This window comes from Aphelocoma coerulescens, chromosome 2 (assembly GCF_041296385.1).
Source record: "Aphelocoma coerulescens isolate FSJ_1873_10779 chromosome 2, UR_Acoe_1.0, whole genome shotgun sequence".
NCBI classification, from domain to species: Eukaryota; Metazoa; Chordata; class Aves; order Passeriformes; family Corvidae; genus Aphelocoma; species Aphelocoma coerulescens.
This window is the reverse complement of record NC_091015.1, coordinates 133123779-133148984: the sequence shown is the minus strand read 5'-3', so window position 1 is coordinate 133148984 and position 25206 is coordinate 133123779. Positions and strand designations below refer to the sequence as shown.

The following is a 25206-nucleotide window of genomic DNA, read 5'->3' as shown; positions in this document are numbered from 1 at the left end:
CTGCACTGAATCTCACTGGTAGATGACCTGTGATTGTTTGTTCAAGGTCTTAAAGGAAGTCTGAGCACAAAAAGTTTAATGCAGCCCTCTACCACTGAACCATTTCCCCCTTCAGCCTTCTGCTCTTGGTATCTAAATTCTGTAACAACTTTCTTTCAGATTTGGTGTTCTTTCTTTCACTGAGGCCAAGAGCAAATCTGCTGCACAGAGTCCTGAGATACTTAGTTTGGATATAGTTGCTGCAGTTGTCTCAAAATGTATACAGGGCTTAGAATGAATTGAAGAAACTCTGAAGCTCAGAAAAGCCGACGATCTTCTGTGTGGACTTCCAACATGACAGGACCTGCAGGCCATGGACTGGACTCTGGCCTGAAGTTGAGCTAAGTGATCCAGACATGGAGAAGTGATGGGACATGACATGAGAAATTGTTGGATATGACAATGTGAGAAGCCGACAAAAAAGTCAGATAGCACTGTGAAGGACAGCTAGATCTTGCAGGAGGTAAAGGAGGAGGTATTTGAGAAATGGTTGAATTTCACAGGTAATTGAAAGGGCATACTGGGGACATTTTGTGGGCAACAATACCTAAGTAACCCTATCAGTGATATGTATGAAGCTGAGATTACCTAGAAATATCAAATTTGGGTACAGATATAGCAAAGCTGGGACCAGTTGGGGAAAAGTAATTAGGGCTGAGTTGTTTATTTGAGAGGAGATGGAGAGAGAAAGCAAGGTACAAGTGTGGTGAAAGGGAGGGCCAAGAACAGGAAAAGGGATAAAATACATGCAGCTGATGTAATCAGATCTGTTCAGGGCACTGACTGGGTAGTAATCATTTGCTACAGCCTAATCAGGACATTACACTGATCTTGTCTGGCCACACCACACAAGTTCAACATGCCTCTGCAGTCAGGATGAAGAGGGAATATAAGGGGAAGATTTCCTCTTTGGGCAGAGGAGCACCCAGATGGATAGATAAACACTCCGGTACTGCCAGGCCTATGCCAGGCCTGACAGCATCACCATCTACTCATCGCTTCCTTACAAAGCACAGAGCAACTCACCTTATTGCCATGAGCCATGGTAATAAAGAAATAGATGAGGTTATAGCGGAAGCTCTGTTCAATAATATGTTACCAGGATGATGGTGATCCTTTCTTTAAAAGTAGCAGCAGTTCATATAATGTGTCATTGGAAGGATCCCATCCAAGTTAAAAAATCATCAGCTATTTCATGAAAATATGTTATTACAATATGTTTCTTAGGAAGTTAATATGAATGAGTACACATGCTGTTTCTTTTAAGCAGATTAATGCAGCCTCTCCCTTGGATCTTAACCCTGCACAGTTAGCACAGTATTTCCTTGTCATCTGGTTGCTTAATTTGGTCTATTTGTTTGTCTTAAGTGTGTATTGGTCTTGTTACTTCTTATTTTATTTTCTGCCCTGAATCACTGCCCTCTTTCTCTCTTCTGTTTGCACATGACTGGATGACACTTGATGAAGCAAGACAGCATTCATTACCATACACAGCTGGTTTTTCTTTTCTGAGACGGAGACATGCACTGAAGCAAGTGGTTCCCACTACTTGTGTTTAAGCTAGATGTCCCTATAGGCAGTGTTTATGAGACACTGAGGGACAGCTTTTATTGGAAAAGCATTGCTCCTTAGTCGGAATGAAAATGGGAATTTTTGCAGTTATCAACATTTCCATACCATGTGTCGGTGAAAATAAGCTGTTCAAAGGAAGATGGCTAGTAATATAGCACAGCTTTAGTCTGTAAAGTTTCCTACTTGGTAAAGAAACCCTTTTTGCACCTGAAAAACATCCCTGAAACTCAGATATTCCGTGTCCAGGAATTAGGATGTAAGCTCAGCTTCCCAAGAAGTCATCTGTGCTATCCTGATAAATACAGTGCAGTGACATACTTTGCCTTCTCAGCATTTCTGCCTACATTACCCAAGCAACTATTTTTCATTCAAAATTATAAACTAGCTAGCTCTTTCTTATTCTAGGAATGGTATCAGTTTTCCTGCCTTAATAGCTAAAAGGCAGAAAATATATACATTGGTATCTGGACAATACAAATGGTGTTCTCTTCTGTTTGGATCAGCATCTGCTGTAATACAAAAAACCATAATGAAGGGCTCAGGAAGTTTTGTAAAGTTCCCTTTCCAGATGTCCCCACCAGGTCTCAGGAAGAAGCCCAGCCTTATTTATCTATCTTGATTTTGTAACAGTATTGAGTCACAGTTTAAACTCTTCATCCCAGTAACAGAGAGAGAGTAAAACATTAATGTTTTATTATTTCTTAACCTTTTGACTATCAGAGTTTAGTGGAGAAAAGGGAATGAAGCAATTGATCTTTCATCACAAATGATATCTGGTGGCATATTGGGAGTTGATGAGAGGCTTTCAAACTGTAGATATTTTCAGATGTGTCATTCAGCCTTAACAAACCGCTAAAGTGCAGCAACTATGGCAGCTTGTTCTCAAGAACTGTAATCCCTCCTCTACCATTAGGAATGGATGCCTGTAAGTGGGGATTTATTTTCTTTCCTATTTTTTAGCATAGGTATTTGATTTATAGCATATCACTTCTTAAACTGTGTTTAAAATACTTGTAAAGCCTTTGTAAACATACTTTTATTAAATTCCATGGGAGACCAGAGATCTGATTAAGGTTCCCATTAGTCAGGAGAATAAAACAATAATAAGGATTTTCCTGAAGGAAATGAGGAATTTACATAAATGCAGTTCATGCCATGTGAGTTCATCAGGAAAGTTTCATGAGAGAGAACTGCTAATTCCATCAGTAAAGAAGTTGTAGATGTGCTGCAGAATAGTTTCTTTGGATCCATATGGTCTGTTCATAGATGAGTAAAACTATGAAGTAAATGGGAAAAAAACCTAAATGAAAAAGCCAAAGAAGTAAACCAAGAGGTTTTAGTCCCCATTGGCATCAGGGAGTATCACCCTTTCTAGGGCCATGTAGAATATTCTGTGTTTCGAAAGCAGGTGTGTAATTTCTCATTCTGTTCCTGAAAAATATAAGGGGGTGATGAAGGGAAAAAAAAGTGTCGTTGCATGTCAGTGCTGGCCAACAGCTGGTCACCTATTTTGCTCAGACATGAGGCTGTCCCTGGGGACATCGGCTGTCTGGCTTCTACTCTTTGCTCACCATGCTCATTCAGTCAGTACTTTTACTAAAGCTTGTGTTTTGCTCTTGGCAAAGGCTTTCAACTGTGTTTACACAAAATTCAAAAGATCTCTCTAAGTCCTAGCTTTAAATTCCATTAGCCTAATTGCTAGGGGTAAATTGAAAGTTTGTCATGGTGGATATAAATTTCTACATTAATTTATACAAAATATATCCCATCTTGCTGTTTGTTTAGAAGTTTTTAGAAATAGGCTTTAAAAAAAAAGATTTAAAGGCATCATGGTTAGAAAAATAACCTTACCTGCATAAATCAGCAGACTGCTGACATATGTCTGCAGGCAACAAAACTTTCCCTAGACAGACACGATTACTTGCTTCTTTCTCCTCAACAGCTCAACATGAAGGATGGCAGGCAACCTCACCAGGGGATGGTCCTGAGTGTTTGGGGTGCATCTGCCATTTATCAACCATATTAGTCCATGATCTGGTAGATTTTGTTGTTGGCTTTTAAATAGTGGGTAGGTTGCTGAATTTCTGCCCTGAATTCAGTGGGTATTGCATAGTGCTCAAGGTAATAGTTCGATTTATTTAATGTGAACTGTAATCAGAAAAGCTATAAAGCTAAAAAAATTACCTTAGGACTATGGTTTTTGACTGGTAGACATCTGTAGTAAAGCTAGATTTGCAATCTGTGCTTTGTTGAAGAATGCATAATGATTATCCACTGGCTAGCCAGCCTGCAGAAGTGGGTGTTAGCAGATAGTTCTCAGGAATCCAGCGTATTCCCACATCTTGCATGCACAAAAATTGAAAGAGCCTTGCCATAATGGCTTCACCATCTTTTAATAAAATACTAAAATTGCCAGGTATGCTAGACTGCTTGCTATGAGCTCTCCAGCAGCAGACCCAGCCACAGCTTGAGGCATTTCCCAACAATGTGTCAAGTGATCAATCTGTCACAGCACCAGTATTTTCCTCTTTAGGGCGGGTTTTTCATCACATTGGAAATGACAGAGTTGCTGAGCTAATCGAAGACAGTTTACAGTGATGTGAATTAATTCAAGACCATACCTAAGTGATATCCGTTCCTTCAAAATTCCATTACAGCTGTGTAACACATGCTTAGCTACTTATTTCATTAAAATCTGGTTTTTATATGTTGGTTGTACCAATCCTTCCAGAAATGTCTGATGAATCTTTATTAGCTACATCAACTTCCTGGACAATAATTACTTCTTTATTACTTCTTTATTATTTTCTTCTTAACAGCAATTTAGTGCTTAGAAAGAAGTGAGTAATGGAAAAGAATATTACTGTTGTTTGTATGATAAATTTAAAGCATCTATTTTCTTTTTAAAGATGCAGCAGTTGTAGTACTCTAAGAGATTTATTCCTTTCTGTGCAAGCTCCTTTACAGGAGGTTAAACTTGTCTTGGAAGCATAGTAATTTCCCCTAAATTTTTTGGGCTACCAAATTATAACGGGAGAGCTTTCAGGAATCTTTCCTCTTAGGCATAAACTATTTGTCCAGTAAGGTCAACAGCAGCCGAGGAGAATGGACTGAGGTCCACACCTCTGGGTACATCAGTGTTATTGCAGCAGGAACCTGGAGTCTAATTGGACCCAAGACTTAATGCCATGAAGGAGTTGGAAGGCTTGGGACCTGTCTACAGGGAAAACTCAGCAGGGGTGAGAACAAAACTGGAGAGCTAAGACAGAACGAAGGATTAGAGGCTGACCAAGGGGAGAAAATATTGACTGTAGAGAAAAGACTAAGAAAGAAGAGGGGGTAAGGGAAAATTATTTCCAGAAAGAGGTAAGCCATTTCAGAATTTAGAATTTATTAGCAGTGCTTTCTTCTGAAACACTTACTGGCAATATTTAATGGTTACCTACACATGCATTAAGGATTTTTGCAACAAAGGTGAGTCCTACCAGAGCTGTAGCTGCAGTTCACCAAAGGCAAATCCTAGTGCTTTGGAACAGCAGAAGCTTGAGATCCTTCCTAAAATGGTGAGCCAGCAAGGGCACACTCAGCAGTGCTGTTTCTAGTTGGCCAAATATCTTCTCAGCAGACTCAGAACCTTCAGCAAAGTAGGAGAGCTCATGAGATATTTAAGGGACAAACCTCTCAATATCAAGGGAAATTCTACTGTGTAAAATTCCCAGATGATATAGAAATTGTAGATCAAGAAATTGTTTAAAAGGCATTTTGGCTAGTGGATGAAACTGTAGAAATACAGATATGCATGACCTCCAAGGTCTCTTGGAAGAGAAGTACTGATTATTAACAGTACAAATAAAAAACTCAAAATGTAGTAAAGTGGCAGAATTCACATGGAGCACGTAAAGTTATTTCATCCTTCTTGTGTATGGCTGATATTTTAGTTACATGATCATGCCCTCTATTTTCTGTGGTTCTGGCATCCCATAGGTCATGACATAGATGGTGGTTGTTGAAAGGTCATTCAGTTTCTTGCTTCCTGTTTGCATAATTGAGATCATGGAATCATAGAAAGGCTTGAGTCAGAAGGGACCTTAAAAAGGTCATCTAGTTCCAGCCCCCCCTGCCTGCAGGGGCACCTTTCACTAGAACAGGTTGTTCAGAGCCTATCCAACCTGGCCTCAAACACTTCCAGGGATGAGGCATCAACAACTTCTCTGGGCAATAAATTCTAGTGCTCCTCACAGCAAAGAATTTCTTCCTCGTATCTTACCTAAACTTACTCTACTTCAGTTCTTCTGTTAAAGAAAGTTAATAAAATTAGCTACTATTTTTTAGAACCTCCTGAGCATGTATGAGCAGCTATTTACTTCACAAAATTTGTGCAAGTTTTAATGGGTAAAGAAAAAGGTACACCCTAATATGAAGATCACCTCTTTTCTCATGTCAACTCCTCTCTTTAATGCATGAGAACAATGAACTTTTCAAAGTCGTTTAAGGGTTTAAACATGAAAAAGAAATGTATTTTACTTAATCTTGTCCTTGGAAAGAGATTAATCATTTTGGAAAAAAATAATTGCTTTGTTCTGAGGCAGTTGTTCAGTATGGAAGATGTCAGCCTGAATGGTTTAACTTAGAAGGAATGAACAAAGCATTTACATAGAAATGGAAGGTCAAGCTGACACTGATCTGTAAAGAGCAAATCATTTCTATGGAAGTGCATAATCCAGCAGCAAGCTCAGAAGCAGAGCTCCAGCTCACCCAACATTTTGCAGATGCTGAAAAAGAGCACAGTTGCAGTATCTATCTGAACCTAATTACTGTCCCAATGTACTGCTGCAAAGAGTCCTAAAGTGCCAATTCAATTTTCTGTTATTGGCAGTGATAAAGTCATACGAGTTGTTCCTGAGAGCAACAGGGAAACACAGATCCTGAGGGCTGCATTCAACAGGCTAAAGGTGAGTTTGATTATTTTCATCTTCTTTTTCTTGTCTTTTTTGAAGACTGTAGTGGGTTAACTAACTTGCCTTTCATTTGGCACTTCAAGTTATTTTATTATCTGGAAAGCAGTCTTTGCCCAGTAAATTCCTAATTTACCAATAAAATAGCATATGAATTAGATTCATCATGCCTGACAAATTTAACAACACTTATTGCCTTAAAGTAATGGAGGTGCCACACTTGTAAATTTGCTTTCTTTGTTCTTCCACTTCTTGCTAGCATACACAGTTGCTTCATTATCTGCCCAATGGGGTTATTTAAAACACTGAGAAATTTAAAGTTGTGAACACACAGAGGAATATGAAAAAGTGGCTTCAGTTCGAGAATCTCTCTGGCAGAATAACTTCCTAGTAGCAGTTGAGATAGTGTCTATGATACTCACTAGAAAGCTAAAATCTTTCTTCCCTGGCCTTTCCCTGCAAATATAAATGAAAAGCAGCAGTGCCACTGCAGCAGGGCAGCACAGGAGCACTCTGCATCATGCTGCTTTGCTGGCACAGCTTGTGAAGGCAGAGGCAGTCTTTCCACAGCAGTCTGGCCCACTGTCTCAGAGGATGGGCAGTACCTGTAAGCCAGGGCTATGGTCCCCAAAAAAGGACTGTACCATGAGCATGCACTGCCCCCAAGCACTGTGGGAAAGAGATAAGCTTCATTAATAGTCAACAAAACACAGCCTAACTAGAGCAGAATCAGGGAAGTAACAACTTGATCACTGTTAAGTACCACAGTGTTTGGAGCATGTGCAAAAGCTTTGGGCTGCTCACTGCCTTCAACTTCAGCAAACTATTAGGCAGTCTGTGGTGTAATTCTGTCTCTATTGCTGAAATCTTACATAAATGATTGTGTTCTTTGTGACAAAAAAATGAAGGTGAATCTAATTTTCTAGTCCAATAGTTAACATCTGTGATATAAGTAAATCAAATCTCTGTCTGCATACCAAATAAAACAAAACAGAACGAAGATGTTAGAAGAGCTCTTACACCCTCCTGAAAAACATTCCATCTTTCAATTATGACAAAGCTTTCTTGCTACTTTTTTTTAAAGAAAGAGGACTGAGCTACCTTAGGTACCTCAGCCCAGGAGAGGGCTTACTGCTGTGAATACTCCAGCAGTCAAGACATTGACACCTCACTAGTCTTAAGTGAGAAAGCTGAGGCTGTCTCCATCACATCTGCATTTCTTAACGCTATGTTTGGTTAGTTCCCCATTCAAGATGCTATATTTTGTAACCCCCCGTTCTCAAGACATCCAGCCTGTGCACGTGTTGCATGAAAAATTTCAATGTTCAACAGAGGCGGTGTCATGATGCCATGGATTACCACACTTGGCACTGTAATGCCCAACTCTCCTAAAGAATATTGTCTTCTATTTGTTTCTGCACTGCTTATTAAAGGCCTGACCCTCACCTGTGAATGTTACTGTAATACACCAAAAAGGATACTTGTTTTACTCCCAATTAGGAAAAAAACCTAACCATAAAACCAAGCAATACATGTGGAAGCTGGGTTTTGCATTAATTTCTCCCCCCTGGATGTTGGAACATAAAGAGGGAGCACATGTGTTTTTTCCTTTCTCCTCATATTGTAAACCCTGCGAAGCAAAAGGGTTACTCACCTTCCTGTAACTGTTTCTCATTACAGAGCTCCCTTAGGCTCCCAGAAAGAAATCCCTTCACTCAATTCTATCAAAGTGGGAGCAGTAGAAACTTGAATAAATAATTGCATGCTGTAGCTCTGAGAGCAGGATAATAAAATTTTGGCAAACTGCATTGGAATCTGACTAGTTAATTAGAGAATGATTGATTCTGATGAGAAACTAAGCTGAGGAGGTTGAAATGAAGACTCAAAAAAGAGAAAGTATAGTGTCACCCAGTTTCATGAACACAGGCTGGGTTTGGCTGCATGTCAGGTCTTAGGACTCTTCCATCTGCAGCTGCTTTACTGCCCATCTGCATGGGGTGGAAGAGACACCTCAGTGGATAACAAGTAACAGATATGTTTAACATTAACTTACCATATTTTGTCCCCTGTCCCAGTTTGAAATAAAAATCTCAAGTTATTCCCTCATGAAGAAGTGGATCAATAATGACACTCTTCAGAAGTGCCCAGTCCTTACAATACCAGCAAAAGTCAGTAGTGGCTGCAAGTCATCAGCTCCTCTGGAGAACCACGTATTTAGAGTTGCGCAATTTTTAAGTCTCCATGTCAAGTCTCCCCTGTCCTTCTCCCTGCTCCCCACCCCCCAGACTTTCAGAGTTTAAATTCAATAGACAGTGGATTTATACTCTGTTTTTCAAATATGATCCTTTAAGTACAATGTGCTCAGGAGAAAATGGAAGACAGTGCACACAATAAAACCCTCTATAGTGTAAAATAAGCTGCAAATAAACCCAGATATAGTCCGGATGCCATCTTAACACAGTATGCCTGACAAACAACAGGAATATGAGCAGGAGTGTCAACAGACATGTACAAATTGCTATAATTACAAAGACTGCATTTCAGATTTTTTCATTTCTGAGTCAGAAAACCAGAACTGGTTTGAGACACATCTCCTTTGAATCTATTTTGGTTTGAGCGGTAAATGAATACCAACCTGTTACATTACTCACACATTCTGTCCCTCAAGGGGGAAATAAAGATGGAACCAGGATCCTTTTGAGACAGTGCAGTTTGGTTATGTTACTCAGTGTTGTGCAAAACTCAGTTTTCAACCTGAGTTATGATATGGCCTGATAGTATTTTCTACCATTGTCAGTATTATAAGAACAAGAAAAGTCAATAAAAATAAAACTTATATCACTTCTGTTGTTAAATTGAGAAGAGTACATGCACTTGGGTTTCAATTCAGACATGTTTCTCTACCCTGGAAAACTGGTCTACTAGAGATGAGGTATATTTCAGAGGACCAAAAGTTACACTCTCTAGAGATGTCAGGATTAGTCCCCATTAGTCAAGCAGGAATTGCAATGCAGAAGTCATTTGGGGAGCCCAGTTGACCCGTGGTGTCATCCATGCACAACATAATTATTTTGAATAAATTCCCTGGACAGTGTAAGCACAGAGTAGATTCTGCAAAAATGGATTGTATGTTTGGTGCAGGATTTCCTTGCATAGAACAGACCATCTGTGGTAATAAGGCAAAGGGAAGATAATCCCTCCTGTCGCAGGCTTCCTCCTCACCGGATCTGGTGGAGGGAGGCTTTCTAAAGACTTGGGGTGTTTTGTGTTCATTCCAGCCATTTCCTTCTGCCCTTAAACTTACACTTGTAAGGCAGAGTGACTTAGCTTTTTCTTCTGACCTACCTCTCATAATCCAAAGAATTATAAGAAAAACTCCTCTCTGTTCAGTTCAAATGACCCTATCCTTCTGAAGGGTGTTATCACAAAGAAGCTTGAAAAAATGATCCTGATGATCCTTCTGCAAAGGCAATGTATTTTGGTGTCAGGCAGAGAATAAAGCAAATGCAAAGATACCCCTCCTTATTGCCTACTGATTTGGACAAAGAGAAAAGAACCAAGAAGAAAATAAATGGGCAGTGGAAAGAACAGCCATGTATCATTTCCCTCATTTTGTTTTATATGCCAGTTTCTTAATTATTGTCCTTACCACTGATCTTCTTGAGTAGATTTTGTCATTTACAGTCTACTCTAGCTGTTTTCTTTCAGAAAGAAACACCAGGGCAGTGGGGAAGTAAGTGGTGAGAGCTCTGCCTTTTGCCATGCTGAAGCCAATGCCACAGAGGTCAGCAAGGTCCATCCCTTTTGGGAAAAACACCAGACACAAAAGGAATACTTTCATGAATATGCATTTACAGAAACCTACACTGAGTTATCCTTGAAAGATCATCTTGGAATTGTCTATATTTCTTGATGTATTTGAAGTCTCTTAGAATATGTCCCCAGTGATTAACTTGGGCAGCGGCAGCCGAGCTAAAACATAACAACAAAACTCATGTAAGAGTTTGAAGGACTATTTAGGGGTTTTCATCCATATGGAAACCTCTTGATCTCAAACAGGACTGCTCTTCTACCAATACCTGAGCTGTAAGGTTAATTCACATACTATTACAGAAGGTGTAATCCCTAAGAACTTTATAAACCTAGTATCTGGAGCTCCTTAGGAGGGATGTTTGCCCCCCTTTTTTTAAGGGAAAAGTCCATATAATGCTCAGTGTAAATAATCCCTGAATTCTACCTGAAGTGTCTAGGCTCTGTACAGTATGAATGCCGTTGCCTATACTGAGTGAATAATGGATAATGAATGTTTCATTCCACACATTTCACTTTTGTTCCTGAATTGCCCAGTGGCAAATCACATTAGTCATAATCACTTGCTGAGTAATTTCCACAAATTAGTTTTGGTCTGTAGCTCCATTGCCCACAGTCCTTTGTTATTAATAATTTTTATAAATTGATTCCTTCATAGGCTGGTTTTGTTAACTTTTAGGTGACAGAATATTGCTTTTTTTTTCCTGTTGGGGTGGACATAGAATGTAGATCTGCACTGCCAGTAAAAATAGCCAGCCCTACAGATTAAAATTTTTCTGCAGTAAGTTCTGTAAAATTGCCTGAATGTGCATGTATTTAACTAATAAACTCAGCTACAGTAAAGAAGAAATATAGAAGCCTAAATATACTGAGTCAGATCAGCTGCATTCCAGCCTCAAAGCAACAGGAGGGGGCTCTGGCCCTGACCACTCTCATCTCAGCCAGGCTGAGCAGAGTTCCCTGTGCCTCCCCACCAGCCCCCCACTCTAGGACCACATCTCTCCAGAACAAGTTCTCAGGAAACTCTTGTGCACCATGCACTGCTGTGTATGCAACTGTTTCTTAGGGCAATATGTGTGTGTGGTCAGAAGAAATGTGGCAGGTGGGGAACAGAGTCATGCTCTTTTTTGAGGCTGGGTTTCACTAAGTGACAGAGGTAGTAGCAGCTGACAGATGCCATCAGTATGTATGCAGCAGTATCTCTTGTCTCCAGCAAGTTCCTCCATTTTTCTTTCAGTCTCCGTGGGGAAGAAAAATAAGACCCTGGTAACTGTCCTACCAGCAGCACCACCCCACACCCTTAGACACTTTTGGCACAGACCTTGTGCCAAAGCCCACTGGGGTAGATCCAACAGGGAGTATGATAGGGATAAATGATGGTGGAGCTCCTCCTCTGACTTTCATGTAAGATGATAGTATGCAAGTATACTATACATGCATGACAAGTATATTGCATAGCAGTGCTGAGGAACATTTTTGTATGGTTGTGACGGACTAAAATGCAGCAAATTCTTTGACAATTCAAGTGAAAATTTTTTATTTTTTAAATATTTCTTTATTGCTCATGGAATTATTTATTTTTCTAGCTGTAGATCTGTCTATAGACAGTATATACTGTCCAGCTTTTAGATTGGCTGCTGCTGTAATGCCATCACAGGTGCCAGTCTTAAATTTTAGATTTTCTGTTGCAGTCCTTTGCTCTTATAAATAATTTCTCTTTTTAGAGATATGGTTAAAAACTTTAATCCTGACTTAGTGTTTAAGACCAGAAATATCTTTTTGCAGGTACACCATTCCACACTAATCATTTGCAAATTATTACAGTAATCAAGAAATTAAAAAGAAATACTTAGGATGATAGTACCACAGTGACATGAATACTACTGCCCACACTCTGTCCCCCAAGACTCCTCTTGTCCATCTGCTGTCCCTCTGCTTTGTACACCTCTCCAATGACTGGCTATTTTCTCCTGCTCTTTCTTGTTCAGAAGACAATTTGAGGAGCCTGTTGCTGATTTATGAGCCCTTTCATGGTTTTAATTCTGTTGGACGTGACTGACAGAAACAAATGTCACATTCCCAAGTGCATTGCAAAGAAATGGGGATTTTCGTGGGTCCTCAGACCCAGCAGATTCTGTTTATCTGCTCTGGAATTTTCCTTTGTAAGGGTTATTTTTGAAGCAGCACTTCATTTGAGCCTTGACTGATAACTTCTACTCCATCTGTGGTCTACAAGCACTTTTTATCACATAATGTCTAACTGGGATCAGGACTGTTTGTATAGGTGGCAAAGAAGCCACTGCTCTGTGAACATTCCTGGCATAATAGAGTTAGACCACTCATTCTTCAGCAGTTTTTATAAAAGAAATTCCTGGGCACAGCCAGGCGCTTCTTCAACTTTGGGAGGAGCCAGCCTAGCAGGCCTTGAAGCCAGAACTCCATTCCCTTTTGTTTGTTTTCTAGTCCTTACAGCAGCTGCTTATCCATTGTAATCCCTGAACTGATCCTGTCATTGCAGTTCAGGGAATCAGAAAAAATGTCTCATAGGGGAAAAGGATCACTTGGCTATAAATCTGATAGTTTACACCTCCATAGGAAAATGCTTAAAAAGCCTTCAGAGGACAAAAGCCCATCTGAAAATGCAGTAAGAAAGTCTGTAAGCCCAAGTGGAGCTATTCTTATTTGCAGAAGGAAAGAACTAGCTCAGCAGCCAAGGCTGCATGCATTTTACTTTGTACCTACAGCAAATATATCTATATAGCCAGATGCTTTAGTTTTCAGTCTAAATTTTACCCTAGCTCATGGTTAGGGTTCCATTCAGATATTAGCATATTTCAGATACACAAGGAACATCAGGTGACAACAGAGGGTATTCATAGATATATCAAAATACATGTTTGGAAAACACTTGCCAGGATCAGAAGGAAAATGTTGTTGCAGAAAAACTTTAGTGGGAAAATACAAGATAGAACAGAATAACCCAGGTAGTAAGAGTATTGTTCTCGCAAGACGCAGAAAGCATGGACTTTCTGAGATGGAAGGAATCTGCTTCCTCTGAGGAAGTCTGAGCCTGAGCTCAACAAAGTCATCAGCACAGCCTCAGTGGGAGTAGAATCAGATCCAGGGCTTACTATTCCATTTCCCATGCAGTGCAGCAGCAACTGCAATTTGAACCAAGCTATAAATAGTTTAATAATAAACAAAAGAAGGGTTTGGCCTTTTTTTTTTTAATGAGTCTGTTAAAGACTTTTTCACATCTTTAAAATATACTTAGCCCAGTAGCATCTGTACTTCTAAGAACAGATATTCAGTTACCATAAAACTGAGTATGAGTTTTATCTCAGTGACTCTCTTGAGGAATAGCCGACAGGTTCTTTTCAGTGTAGAGCCCTGTGTAAAATTATACCAGTGCAAATAGAATGGGAAGACCATTACTTCGCTATAGTTCCACAAAGATCCGCAAAACTCAAAACTTCAAGCTGTGGGTTGTTCACATTCTGTTCCTGCCAGTGTTACGGTTGCTGCAATCCCATGAATCATTCCCCATTTATTGGCACAATTACTCTTACCAGCCTCACTGAAAAGCAAACAAATACTGAAAAGTTAGAGCCAGTAAAATGTCTAGTGCACTCAATCAGAAACCTAAATTACTTTGCACTAGGACTGCATTGTAAGTCCTTTTAGAAAGCAAGGAAATTCCATATTGGATTTCCACTGGACAATTTTGCAGCACATAAAGGGCAGCTGAAGCAGATTGGCAGTTAGGACTGTCAATTAAGTTCCTTAATTGTCAGAAGCAAGTGAGAATGAAATCAGTCCTGGTCCTGAAATGTTTGCAAGGCTGAAGACATTAGAGATGTGCAGTTCTGCTCTTTCCAGGTGAACCACAGCACTGCTGTAGTTATGCAACAGTGTCAGAGTGAACAAGAGTCATTCTTCCTTGCTTCTGTCTTTTCAGATGTACCAACAGAGGTCTAAAATTCTGTTGCACACTGTACATGTGCGTGCGAGGGGTGTTTGTACGTACGTGTAAGTAACTGTGTTGCCCATGTATTATGTGATAAAACCTCGGGCAGTCAGACCCCTGACAACACCAATAAGACTAAAGTGGTTTCTACTTCTACACTCTGCCTTCTACTATTGGATTTCTAATTGAAGAGATATCTAATAACTTTCAGCACTGCTAAGGGTGTTTATGTGTCTATACATGAGCATATGGATGTAAATGGGAAACCCACGTTTCCTGAAAGAGCCTGTGAGCAAAGAGTACCCCTGCTTTCATTATTGACTGCACATGCCCTTTTACAAGAGGGTCAGAAATGCCAAACCATTTCTACTGACAGCATCATAACAATAGTTATATTCTGAACTTTACAGTTGACAGCATTTCTCAAAGAAATCCATTCATAGTGATGTTAAGGACAAGGCCAGCTTTGGCACATGTATTGCTGGATACAACTCAGTAAGAATAAAAACTGCAATTGCTAGGTAATAAAACATATAACAAAATTTCTGTCTTCCTGGCAAATAACACAGATAAATCATAAACTATTTTCTCCAGATACTAAATGTAAGTTATGACAAAGTTATTCTAGTTATTTTCATGACAAGCATCAATCATTTGATTGATTCATAATTGCCGATCTGATGAGAGCACTAAGCATCTTCCTTTCAGGTTAAATGGAAGAAGAAATGAAACATCTGCTTATGAAAAGGTAATGAGGGACAACTGGAGGCTACTGCCCAAGAAAATGGCTTTAATTACAAAGGCTGGACTAAGCCCCATGGTCTAAAGAAGGTGGGGATTTATTTCAGTGACTTGAATTTAAAAAAAAGACTGTGAGATTTATGCAGCCATGAGAGTGTTTGTGGGGAAAAGCAGGGAGACTTTTCTTCCCAGGCTTCCTTTCCATGGCATGGAATGAGCAGGAGGAAAAACTGAACTAGTGAAAAAAAAACTCCCTGTTCTGTTTTCTGTCTTGGCAGAGCAAAAGAGTTTTCTGTACACCATTTGTGATATGTAGGATTATACTAACAAAATGTTTGTATTCTTGGAAAATTATTTGCATAATTTTAACTTTGGAAGAAATTCTGAATTCTATTAGTTCAGCACCCAAATCTGTTTAAAATATTTGTCCCTTTGCCTTGTCCTGACTTTTCATCACTGTACTGATCAAAACCTAGAGACATGACTAGTGAGTTCAGTGTTGCTGTACCTTGGAATGTGTCCAGGTAAGAGCTGATAGGTTCATTTGAGCTGTCTTTAACACCTCAGTTTAAAGGAAAATTGCCTACAAAGAAACCTGGCTTTCCTAAGCACAAATTGAACCACAGGGACTTTCATGGGACAAGTGAGGTTGAAAAAAGAAGAACAGGCAGTTTAAAAAGACTACTTATTATGTAGTCACAATTAATAATCTCTCACACTTTCTCTGTTAAATAAAGAAACAATGTGTTTAAATGTTTTGGAAAAAGAGACCAGTCTCTATGCTCTTACATACCATTTTTTCCTTATAGAAAGCAAGTCAGGATGCCCATGCTTCCAGTGAGATTCTGGGAAAGAGCATTCACTGGGCATCTGGGGAGCCACCACTGTCCCTGAGAACAGGCACTCATGGCCACACTGAGTGACAGGTACTTAGTAATTGGTCTCCCGGTCCCAACTCTGAACATGCTGAAAGACAGGAAAAGATGTGCAAATAAGAGTGTTCTGCAAAGGATATGAGAATATTTAGATTTGCAGACATGCTCTAAAGCATATTTCTTTTCCTCTATCCTCAAGATACCAGGTGAATTTTGAGGTTCAAATATTTGGCTGTATGCTTAGGGAGTTTTGTAGGATTTCTGCATCTCTTTGTTTTGTAGCTGGAGAATCTTCCTCCCAACTAGCAAATCCTACCACCCATAGAGCAAACAGATATCTTTTGGCACTGACTGGTACTCCATAATACTATATAAAGGCTGGTGTGTAGTGTGTGGGGGTAACAACACCCTGTCTCAGAGAGTGAAGAGGATAGGACGGCGATTACTTTCACTGCCACTCACTAGCCAGCAGAGCCCAGCATGGGAATCTAAGGCATATTTGAGAGAGGAATGATGTTGAAATAAGAGTGATGATTTCGATAAGACTCTCAGTATCTGTGGGAGATGCAGTGATAAAGTCTCCTGAAGATGACAGTGAGTATAGTTGGACTTGCTCAGTCCAAACATGCTTGCTCTGAAATCCATCTTCTGTTTGTCAGTTTCCATGTACTTGTCACAACAAGGACAAGCTGACAGCTGCAATATAAATAAGATGTCTGTTGGAGAAACATGTTACTTGTTATATGCTTTACAAGGCAAAATCCAGCCAGTGATTGGTGTTCTGGACAGCACAGGTAACATCTCCCAGAGGAGCACTGACTGCTTTGTTTACATTGCAAAGGATGAGAAGTGGGAGTCAAAGGAAGCCAAACTACTCAAACAGGGAATTGGGATGAAGCAGAATGATTTGCATTCTAAATATAGGATTTTTTTGTCTCACTTCCAGGACAATGCCAGGAGTGAAATATTGCATTTCCACTGAAAGAGTGTAGTGGCAATATGCCACTGATTTCATTAGTTAAAAGAAGATTGCTTCTGCTTTTGATATTCACTTGTAGCCAGGAATGTGAGGAACAAGTAGAATACCTCAGAAATTAAAAAGTCTGGTGATGTTATAGCTAATAGTGTGAATATTTGTTGGCTTATCTCCTCCATGGTAATGGAAAGTTTCACCAGAATAAATCCTGAGTAACTGTCAAGAACAAAGACAAGTTTCAGGTGTATATCAGTTGTGATTAGTTGGGGTTTTTTCTTCTATTCCAGTTCTGTGTGCTTAGATATTGCAGTTAGCCAGGAGACACTTCACTTCAGTTGCTCTTAGCTTGTATGTAACAATATGTTGTTATTTTTGTAAAGATGGCTCTGGCTGAGCTGATTGATAGACTGTTACTCTAAGAGCAACACATTTACCCTTTCTGATGTATATTTTTTGGAATAAATCTTAAAAGCCAAATACACATTTCTAATTAAACATGTGTGAAATTAACCATGTTGAGTTAGGGGGGAATTTCACTGGGTGCCTGTAATTTATCAAAATACGGAAGACAGATAAACTAACAAACATAAGGTGTTAGCACAGTGAGACAATCTTTATTTGTAAGCAGCATTTATCACCATTTAATTCACGACTTTCGTTTCTACTGGCCATCTGTCATAGCTGCTGTCAGCTTCACAAGCCTCGTGAACTTTGCCAGTCCTGGTGTTAGACTTCAAAAGATGCTGCACCCACCCACCACTATGACTTGGATCCAGATACCATATTGTGGCAGCATGAAACAAAGAGTGGCTTTGGCAAGAACAGGAAGAGGCTGGCCCTGTGTTTCAGTTCTGCTCCTTCCAAAGTAGCAGGCATTTAATTGGATTAACTGGGTTGAGGTCACTCTTGCTTAAAGAGGTAGCACCAGATTCAGCATTAGGTGTCCTCTTAGTAATCAGAATATTTTTACTCAGGGCCATTTGAGAAATGGTGAGAACTAAACCCCTGTTGCAAGATTGTACTCCTCTCACAAATGAGGTCCATAGCAAGACCAGGTAAATGCATTTGGTGTTTCCCAAATAGCTTCTATGGCATAAAAGAAGTGATGCTCTTTTACGGTATAGATTATAAAAATCTTTTTAGATACCTGGAAAGCAGTGGATGCTCATGAGCTGTATCAACAGCTTCCTCAGTGCAGCCTGGCACAGCTGATTGCAATAAGACATTTATCCAGTATTAATCCTTTTAAAATTCTGTTTAAGAAATGTGTGGACATGTAGTCCATATCAGTTTCCTTCCTTGTATTCAGCTCACCGACATATTTTTAAGGCCTGTGGAGCTTGGCATGCCTCTTTGTTATGTTGATACAGAGATTGTTCCTGAAACTCCCATTTATATCTCCTATGAACATCCAGAAGCTCTGGAAAGAGTTTTGTTGACTTGTGTTCTTTCCACTGTCCTCACACTGGTTGAGGAGGAACTGTGCTTACCACTGTTGAAGAGTGCAAGTACAGTATTTTACTACAGGGCACAGAACACTGAGTTTCAAATCCTTCTTTGCAAGTTTTCTTGCTTTCTTGAAAATTCATGTCCTGGGCTAAAATTTTCAAATGTATCTCAGATTTGGCAACAAAAGGAAGTAAAAATGGACAAGCAACATCCCTTTGGTATGTGCAGATACAGATAGCACAATAATAATAGTGGCATTGTTCAGTAGCCATCATTTTTTACAAGATTGAAATAATCTGATTATCTTAATTCTGTTATTTTGACATTTAATATAAAATTATTGTGTATTCATGGTCTTGGTGACCTGTTACTGACCTCTGATCTGCTTATTATCAAGAATAAAACTTGAATCCATTTTACAAATAACACTGGTATATGCTATGCTTTCTATATCTCTTTAGCATTCTTTGGCTGCCCTAATGAACAGAGAAAATGCCTTGCAAAATTAAAAAGACCCATGGACTCCATAGGAGCTAATACATTGGGAATGTATAGTAGTCTGAGGAGGTGCATGAAGCTGGAACTAGCTTTTGTTTTGAGTTGTTTGAGGAGGCATGTTCTGAAGACTGTTCTCTGTTCCCACTGGCAAATCTCCCAGGGGAGTTGTGGTGAGCTGGGCACAGTGAATCCTCAAAATCTGCTCCGTTAGCACAGATGCCGAGCTGGACCAGCCGATGCAGTTTTATTGTCTCTACCAAGCCTAGAGGGTTTGCCTACCTACCTTCAAGCATGCTGTCTCCTGGACTTCCCCACCTCCACTGAATGCATGTGAATTACAGGTTGGTTCCTGCACTACAGGTGGACTTGTGGCAGCCCAGCAGCCCCTTCCACATCGTCGAAGGTACAGTCGCTGACGTGCGAGTACCGCAGAACATGAGCCGGAGCCTGCTGCCCTACCTCCAGCAAGCAAACATCCAGTACACGTAAGCCCAGGCTTCACTTCCCATGCCGCACTCCTGAGACCTGGCCTTCGGGGCAGGTCTGCACCTACCACGCCAAGTGCTCTCAAAAATGCGTTCCACATCACAGCAATTAGGCTGGCAGACAGCTAGGCATTGCCAAGAAAACAGCCACTTTAATGGCAGAGCAGAAAATCTCCCACAGGCAGGCAGCTTTAATTAAATGTCCTCCTTTGGAGTCAAGCTGAAATGTTTTCAATATATGTGAAATCACATCTGTTAAGAGAGGGTTCGTAATTACTAATTCTGTAGCCTGCTTTGCCTCTTTCTTTGTTTAGTAGGAGCAAGGTTTATTTACAAGCAAGCTGCAAATGCAGAGACAACACTTCTTCATCAGTTATACAGGAATATGCTACTTCTTTATTCTCCATTCCTAGTGACCAATGCAAGTCATACAGTACAAATGCACACTTAAGTTCACAAACCATTTATAGTGCTCCTTAAAAGAATTCAAGACAATTTTGGAGTATAGTTATCCTTTCATATTTATCCATATGATATACTGGACAAGAGAAATGATCTTGTCATTAAAGCTTTTTCAATGACATGCCTAAGCATCTGAATAATCAACTGATGAGTTATTTGAATTCTCAAAAATTTGCTGAGTAAAGACCTATATGAAGTTATTTATACTTATTTCTCTGCACATCATCTCAGAATGGTGTAAATCATACTGTAGATGTATTTATGTATACATATGTATAGTACTCATCACAATCCCATTTTTATTATAACAATGGTCTCTTCTTAATTTGTTGTTCTAAAAATACAGAAACAAATATAAGGCAATTAAGTACACAAGCTCCATAGCTGCAGTTCAGAGTGACTTTCATGTGGGTTCAGCACTGCTTTGGCTTTGTTTATGTTTAAAACTGAGATGGGGATTTCTGTAATTGTTTTCCTCTGCTTATAAAAAAATGTTCCCTAATTACTGTGATCCAGCAGTTGTATTGATGTCTACTGCTGTTCCTGCTCACAGTAATCACCTTTAATGATATGTGTTATAAACACTCTCTGTACTTGAAGACCTCTGCTTGGGTTGCAGAGCAATGTGCCAGGCAAGAACTGCCAGAGCAAAGGGTCTCTGCAGTTTACCCCAACAAACATGCTAGGTTAACAGTGCATTAATCTTCCACAGGGAAAATCTGACTTTTGGCACAGAAGTTGTGTGCACTTAGAAGGAAATTGGCCAGCATTTTACCAGGTCCATACTTGTCCTTTGCTCTCCCTCTTCATCTCCCTGCTGCGCATTTTAGATGGTCCCAGCCATCAGAAGCAAAACCCTGCAAAGCCTCAACAATCATGTGCTCGTCCTAACAAGCCTCCTGAGATCTGTAACTCCACAAGAGCTAGGAGGATTCACCATGAGAGCAACAACATCCATAATCAGGGAGAAGCAGGAGCAGGCTGATCAAGCACAGCCATGCCCACAGGGTGGGGACCACAGCCCTGAGCTGAAGTGGAGCTCCACAAGCCAAGATTTTGTACAACTCCTTTTCAGATGACTGTTTTTCACAATTTTTAAAATTATTTTTTTCCACACACTGCAATGGAGTTAAATTTCTACATCTCTTTTGGAACTGGAAAATCTGAGGCAAATGCCAGGTAAAATTTCAGCTCAATACAGTGATGCTTACCTAAATTATGACAAATTTACAAAGGTAGGAAGCATTTAAGCATCCCTAATAATGACCAGCACTTGCCTTTAAAACAGGCTTATTTCTCTTAGGATTTGACTTCATGACAAGATGGCCATGAAAACAAGCCAGGCATCAGGTAAACTCTCTGCACCCAGTTGCCTTGGTTGTAAGTTTTCTGGCAAAGAAGCCACTTAGGTTGCACTCAGACCTAAGGGACTTTAGAGCCTTTGTGTTATAAGCACACACAGTAGACAGTCATTTAAGAATAAAGAAAGATTATCAAATCCCATTTAGAGTACAGGTGCATAAGTTAACAGAGTGAGTTTGATCCTGATAGGTGCTTATACTAATCTGAATTCTGCAAAGCAGTCCAGTATTTTTTTTAAATATTAGATGCTCTAATGACTTGAATAAAATCACTCCTTTGATCAGCTTTACAGTACTGCTTTTACAGTACATACAGCACCTTGCAAGTCAAGACTATAATCCTTTAGTTTGCTTAATGAATGTTGCTGATATAGAACAATGCAATTCCTATTTATACAACTATTTCACTAATGCTTTGGAAGATGAGAATAACCTTTACTTTGATTCTATATGTAGATAGACCTATTACCTTTGAGGCATCTGCTGCACAGCTGAGTTACGAGGAGAGTAAATGCCATTTCTTTCCATCTTTTTCCAATCACGGCAGCTAATGCCTATAAAAATGTAGAAGGCTGAATGTGACTGTCATTTTCTGGGAATGGTGAATTAGTAGTGTGGTGATTACACATTGCCATGCTTTAGGAGAAGGGAGCATTACAAGGATGACTCTCAGTTTTACAGTAATGTTACAGATATCTGTGACAATATTCCCTGCTCCTGCTACTGTCTGATGGGATGGATGGATGCCTCAACTTCCTTATTATAGTTATTTTTAGATGTTTTCTGTATTATAATTTTATATTCATATCTCTTTTTTTTTGCCATAAAACAGGAAAGTTTTCAGCTTACACAGCCCTCTCTGCATTTTGCTCTTAATGCAAAGAACCTCTCACTTTTTACCCAAGTATATTTAATTTTCTCTCAGTATTTTTCATATTTTTCCTGAGTTATTTTAACAAAACTGGCAAACAACTACAGCAGAGTAGATAAGGTAAACAACAAAGCACACTTTAGATTTTTTTGTTTCCTGTTTTTACGTGTTTCAGACAGAACGATAATGCTGCCAAGTTCTTAATTTTTTGTTTTGCCTCTACAACTTGTAGCTATATGTAACATTGCATGCCACTCCCAAAAGAAAGTATGTCCATGTTTTTCTAAGCTTAAAAAGATTTTTCAAATGGTTTGAAATCAGTTTTCAAAGATCCATGATCACATAGTATACTTGGATTATAAAAGAAGACAGCAAATGTTGCTCCATAAAAAATGAAAGTGGGCGCTTCTTCACATTGGCTATATTATTTACATCATTCTGTTTTAGTCACTTAACTAGCTTATTGTGTTTTTGAAGGCACTGTTACATTTCAAAGCAGCTGGAGTATTTATTTGGCAGCTTATATTCAAGTGAGCCTGAAGCATTCTACTGTCAAAATGTAACAGATGAAGTAAAGTCAGGATGGTTTAAATTCTGCTATATTTCCTCTAAACGTGATTGTTTTTCTGATTTAGCTTGTGTGTTCTACTAGTTTTTCAGTAATACTGCTATCTTTTTTTACCTAGGATTCTCATATCAGACCTACAGCAAGTGATAGAAAACCAGACTGGAGTGAGGTCCCATAGGAATCGAAGGTCCCTCTCTGGGTATAACTACGAAGTGTACCACTCCCTGGAAGAGGTGCATTAAAATCCATATTGTTCCTCTTATCTACTACAATGTTGTATTTAATAAGGCTAAGATTTCATTCTCTCTACAAATTCTGGTTACCTGTTCATCTTCAGAAATGTTCTAAGTGCTGCTTCTTCAAAAATAGGCACTTCCTTGAAAAAAAAAGTATATTTTATATTTATATTCAAGGCTCATCTTTACATGTAACTATCTTTCAGAGCACCTGAGTTTTTATTTTAAAAAGTAGGTCCTTTACTCTGGTGGAATAAGAGATTTCAGTGAGTGATTTGTCACACTAAGTCATTTAATTAAGCAATATGAGTAAATGCTTAAGTATTTGCACGGGAGGTACAAATACTTAAAAACACCTAGATACAAACTCATGCATAAGGAATACTATCCTGGATTATGGCTGGGTAAATAATTTCTGTTGATTTTAGTGTGCTCATATACACAATTTCAGTCTGCACCAAATCAAAGTCACTGGGCTGAGCATGCAGAGTGCTGCACCACAAGATCTGATGCCTGTGAAACAAATATTGCAGGTAGCATTGAGACATGCATGTCAATCTGTTTGTCATTGTGTTCTGGCAGGCAGAATCAGGGACCCTCTTTCTTCATTCCATTAATATTTAGTGGCAATGGTGGATTAGCCACGTCCCCCTATTTTTGATGGACAGCTTATGCATTCCACTAATACCCAACAATGAAATGGAAAATAAATCTCATGTGAAGGCTGCATCCATCCTCTGGAAATAGAGCTATGAGAGCCAAATAATGCTTAAAGTGTGAAAACAAAAACAAACAAACGAGACAAAAATAAAAACTCCAGGAAAATCAAAAAGTAGAGAGAGGACTGCGAGCTGAGAAAAATAAGTGTATTACAGTTTCTTCTCAGGAAATGCAAAGACTGAAGCAATGATTTTATTTCTGTATTTGCAGATTGAGGACTGGATGCATTATCTGAATAGAACTTATTCAGATCTTGTTCACATGTTCTCTGTTGGAAAATCCTATGAAGGGAGACCACTGTATGTACTCAAGGTAAAGATTAAACAGTCATTAATGAGACTAAAATCTGGAATCAGGGACAGACACTGTTATTTATGTTACAGCACATACACCAGAGACACAGCTTAACAGTGTTTCCTAAGGATGAGTTGCTAAAATCTAAGTATCTCTCAGAATGTCATCTTTAATGAACAAAAGGGAAAAGAAAGCTGGAAAACTAATAGCCAAATCCTATTTACCTGGTTTGGATATGCATGGAGAAAGATAACAGGACAAGTTCAATTAGCAGGATTTGGATTTAAGGGGATTGCAAAGCTCTTTTTTTATACACAACTAGGAGAGCAGTTATGCTGGAGAGGGATCCCAGAGGGCTCTGGAGCCCTTCTCAGCACGTGCCACATACGCCTTTTCTTTAGCTAGTGACAAAATTTCAGGGCTGTGTGCTCTCAACTCACATGATTAGGACCACAAGTTAGAGTGTGTCGGCAAGATGCAAAAAATCTTTCAATGTATTTTCTTTCCATCTCCTGTTGAAAAGTTCTGAAAATTTGATTCTTTATGAGGCTATTCACACAGTGTCACTGTTCCTCACCCTACTCCATGAGATATTCATTCCTCGTAAAAGAGGAACTGACAGATCTCACTTTTCCTACAGTTTTTTGCCATAGGTCGGCCTCATTATCTTGGCACACCTGCCTAACATTATCTTGGCCATACCTTTTAAAACAATAAATTGGCGTTCCTTTATATGAGGAAATTCAAAATGGTTTTGTCTCTCTCATATTCTATTATTTCCTCATTACTGTGTTTTCACTAATGTGATGAAATACACTGGTGTTTTGTGAATGTTCACACTTCCAGTTAGGTAAAAGATCACGGCCCTACAAGAAAGCTGTCTGGATAGACTGTGGGATTCATGCAAGAGAGTGGATTGGCCCTGCCTTCTGCCAGTGGTTTGTGAAAGAAGTAAGTGTTCAAAATTTACAGTCATACAGTTCCTTCTGTTAAATAAACTTTGCATTTTTTCTGTAGCAGATCTAACACACTACTAATATGGAAAATAACTAGCTATTATACCTCTCTTTTTAAAAATAATTTGTGGAATACTTAAGTGCTTAATAAACAAAGCTGTTAATGACAGCCAGACACAGCTAGGCACAGGAAAAAAATATGCCAGACACATATTGGCAGAGGTGTGAAGTAGGATTTTATTCCAAGACCTAAAAATGTGAAGATTGTGATTCTGGTAACAGCCCAGGTAAATCAGTGCCAGTGTGTACTGCTTCAGATCAGTTCAGCAGCATCTTTGCTTTAAGGACTTAGTTTAAAAGAGACATTTCTC

At 39.3% G+C, this 25206-nt stretch overlaps 1 protein-coding gene across 1 annotated transcript in view; it reads left to right on the top strand.

The window, feature by feature from the left end:
* The first annotated feature begins 915 nt into the window (after positions 1 to 915).
* The window catches only part of CPA6 (carboxypeptidase A6), a 50866-nt gene continuing 26575 nt past the window's right edge, over positions 916 to 25206 (top strand). Inside the window, exons 1-7 of the mRNA XM_069004997.1 lie at positions 916 to 1084; positions 2470 to 2536; positions 6488 to 6563; positions 19243 to 19367; positions 22748 to 22862; positions 23796 to 23897; positions 24726 to 24830. Coding sequence (XP_068861098.1) covers positions 916 to 1084; positions 2470 to 2536; positions 6488 to 6563; positions 19243 to 19367; positions 22748 to 22862; positions 23796 to 23897; positions 24726 to 24830 — 759 coding nt within the window. The remainder of the gene's footprint in view (positions 1085 to 2469; positions 2537 to 6487; positions 6564 to 19242; positions 19368 to 22747; positions 22863 to 23795; positions 23898 to 24725; positions 24831 to 25206) is intronic.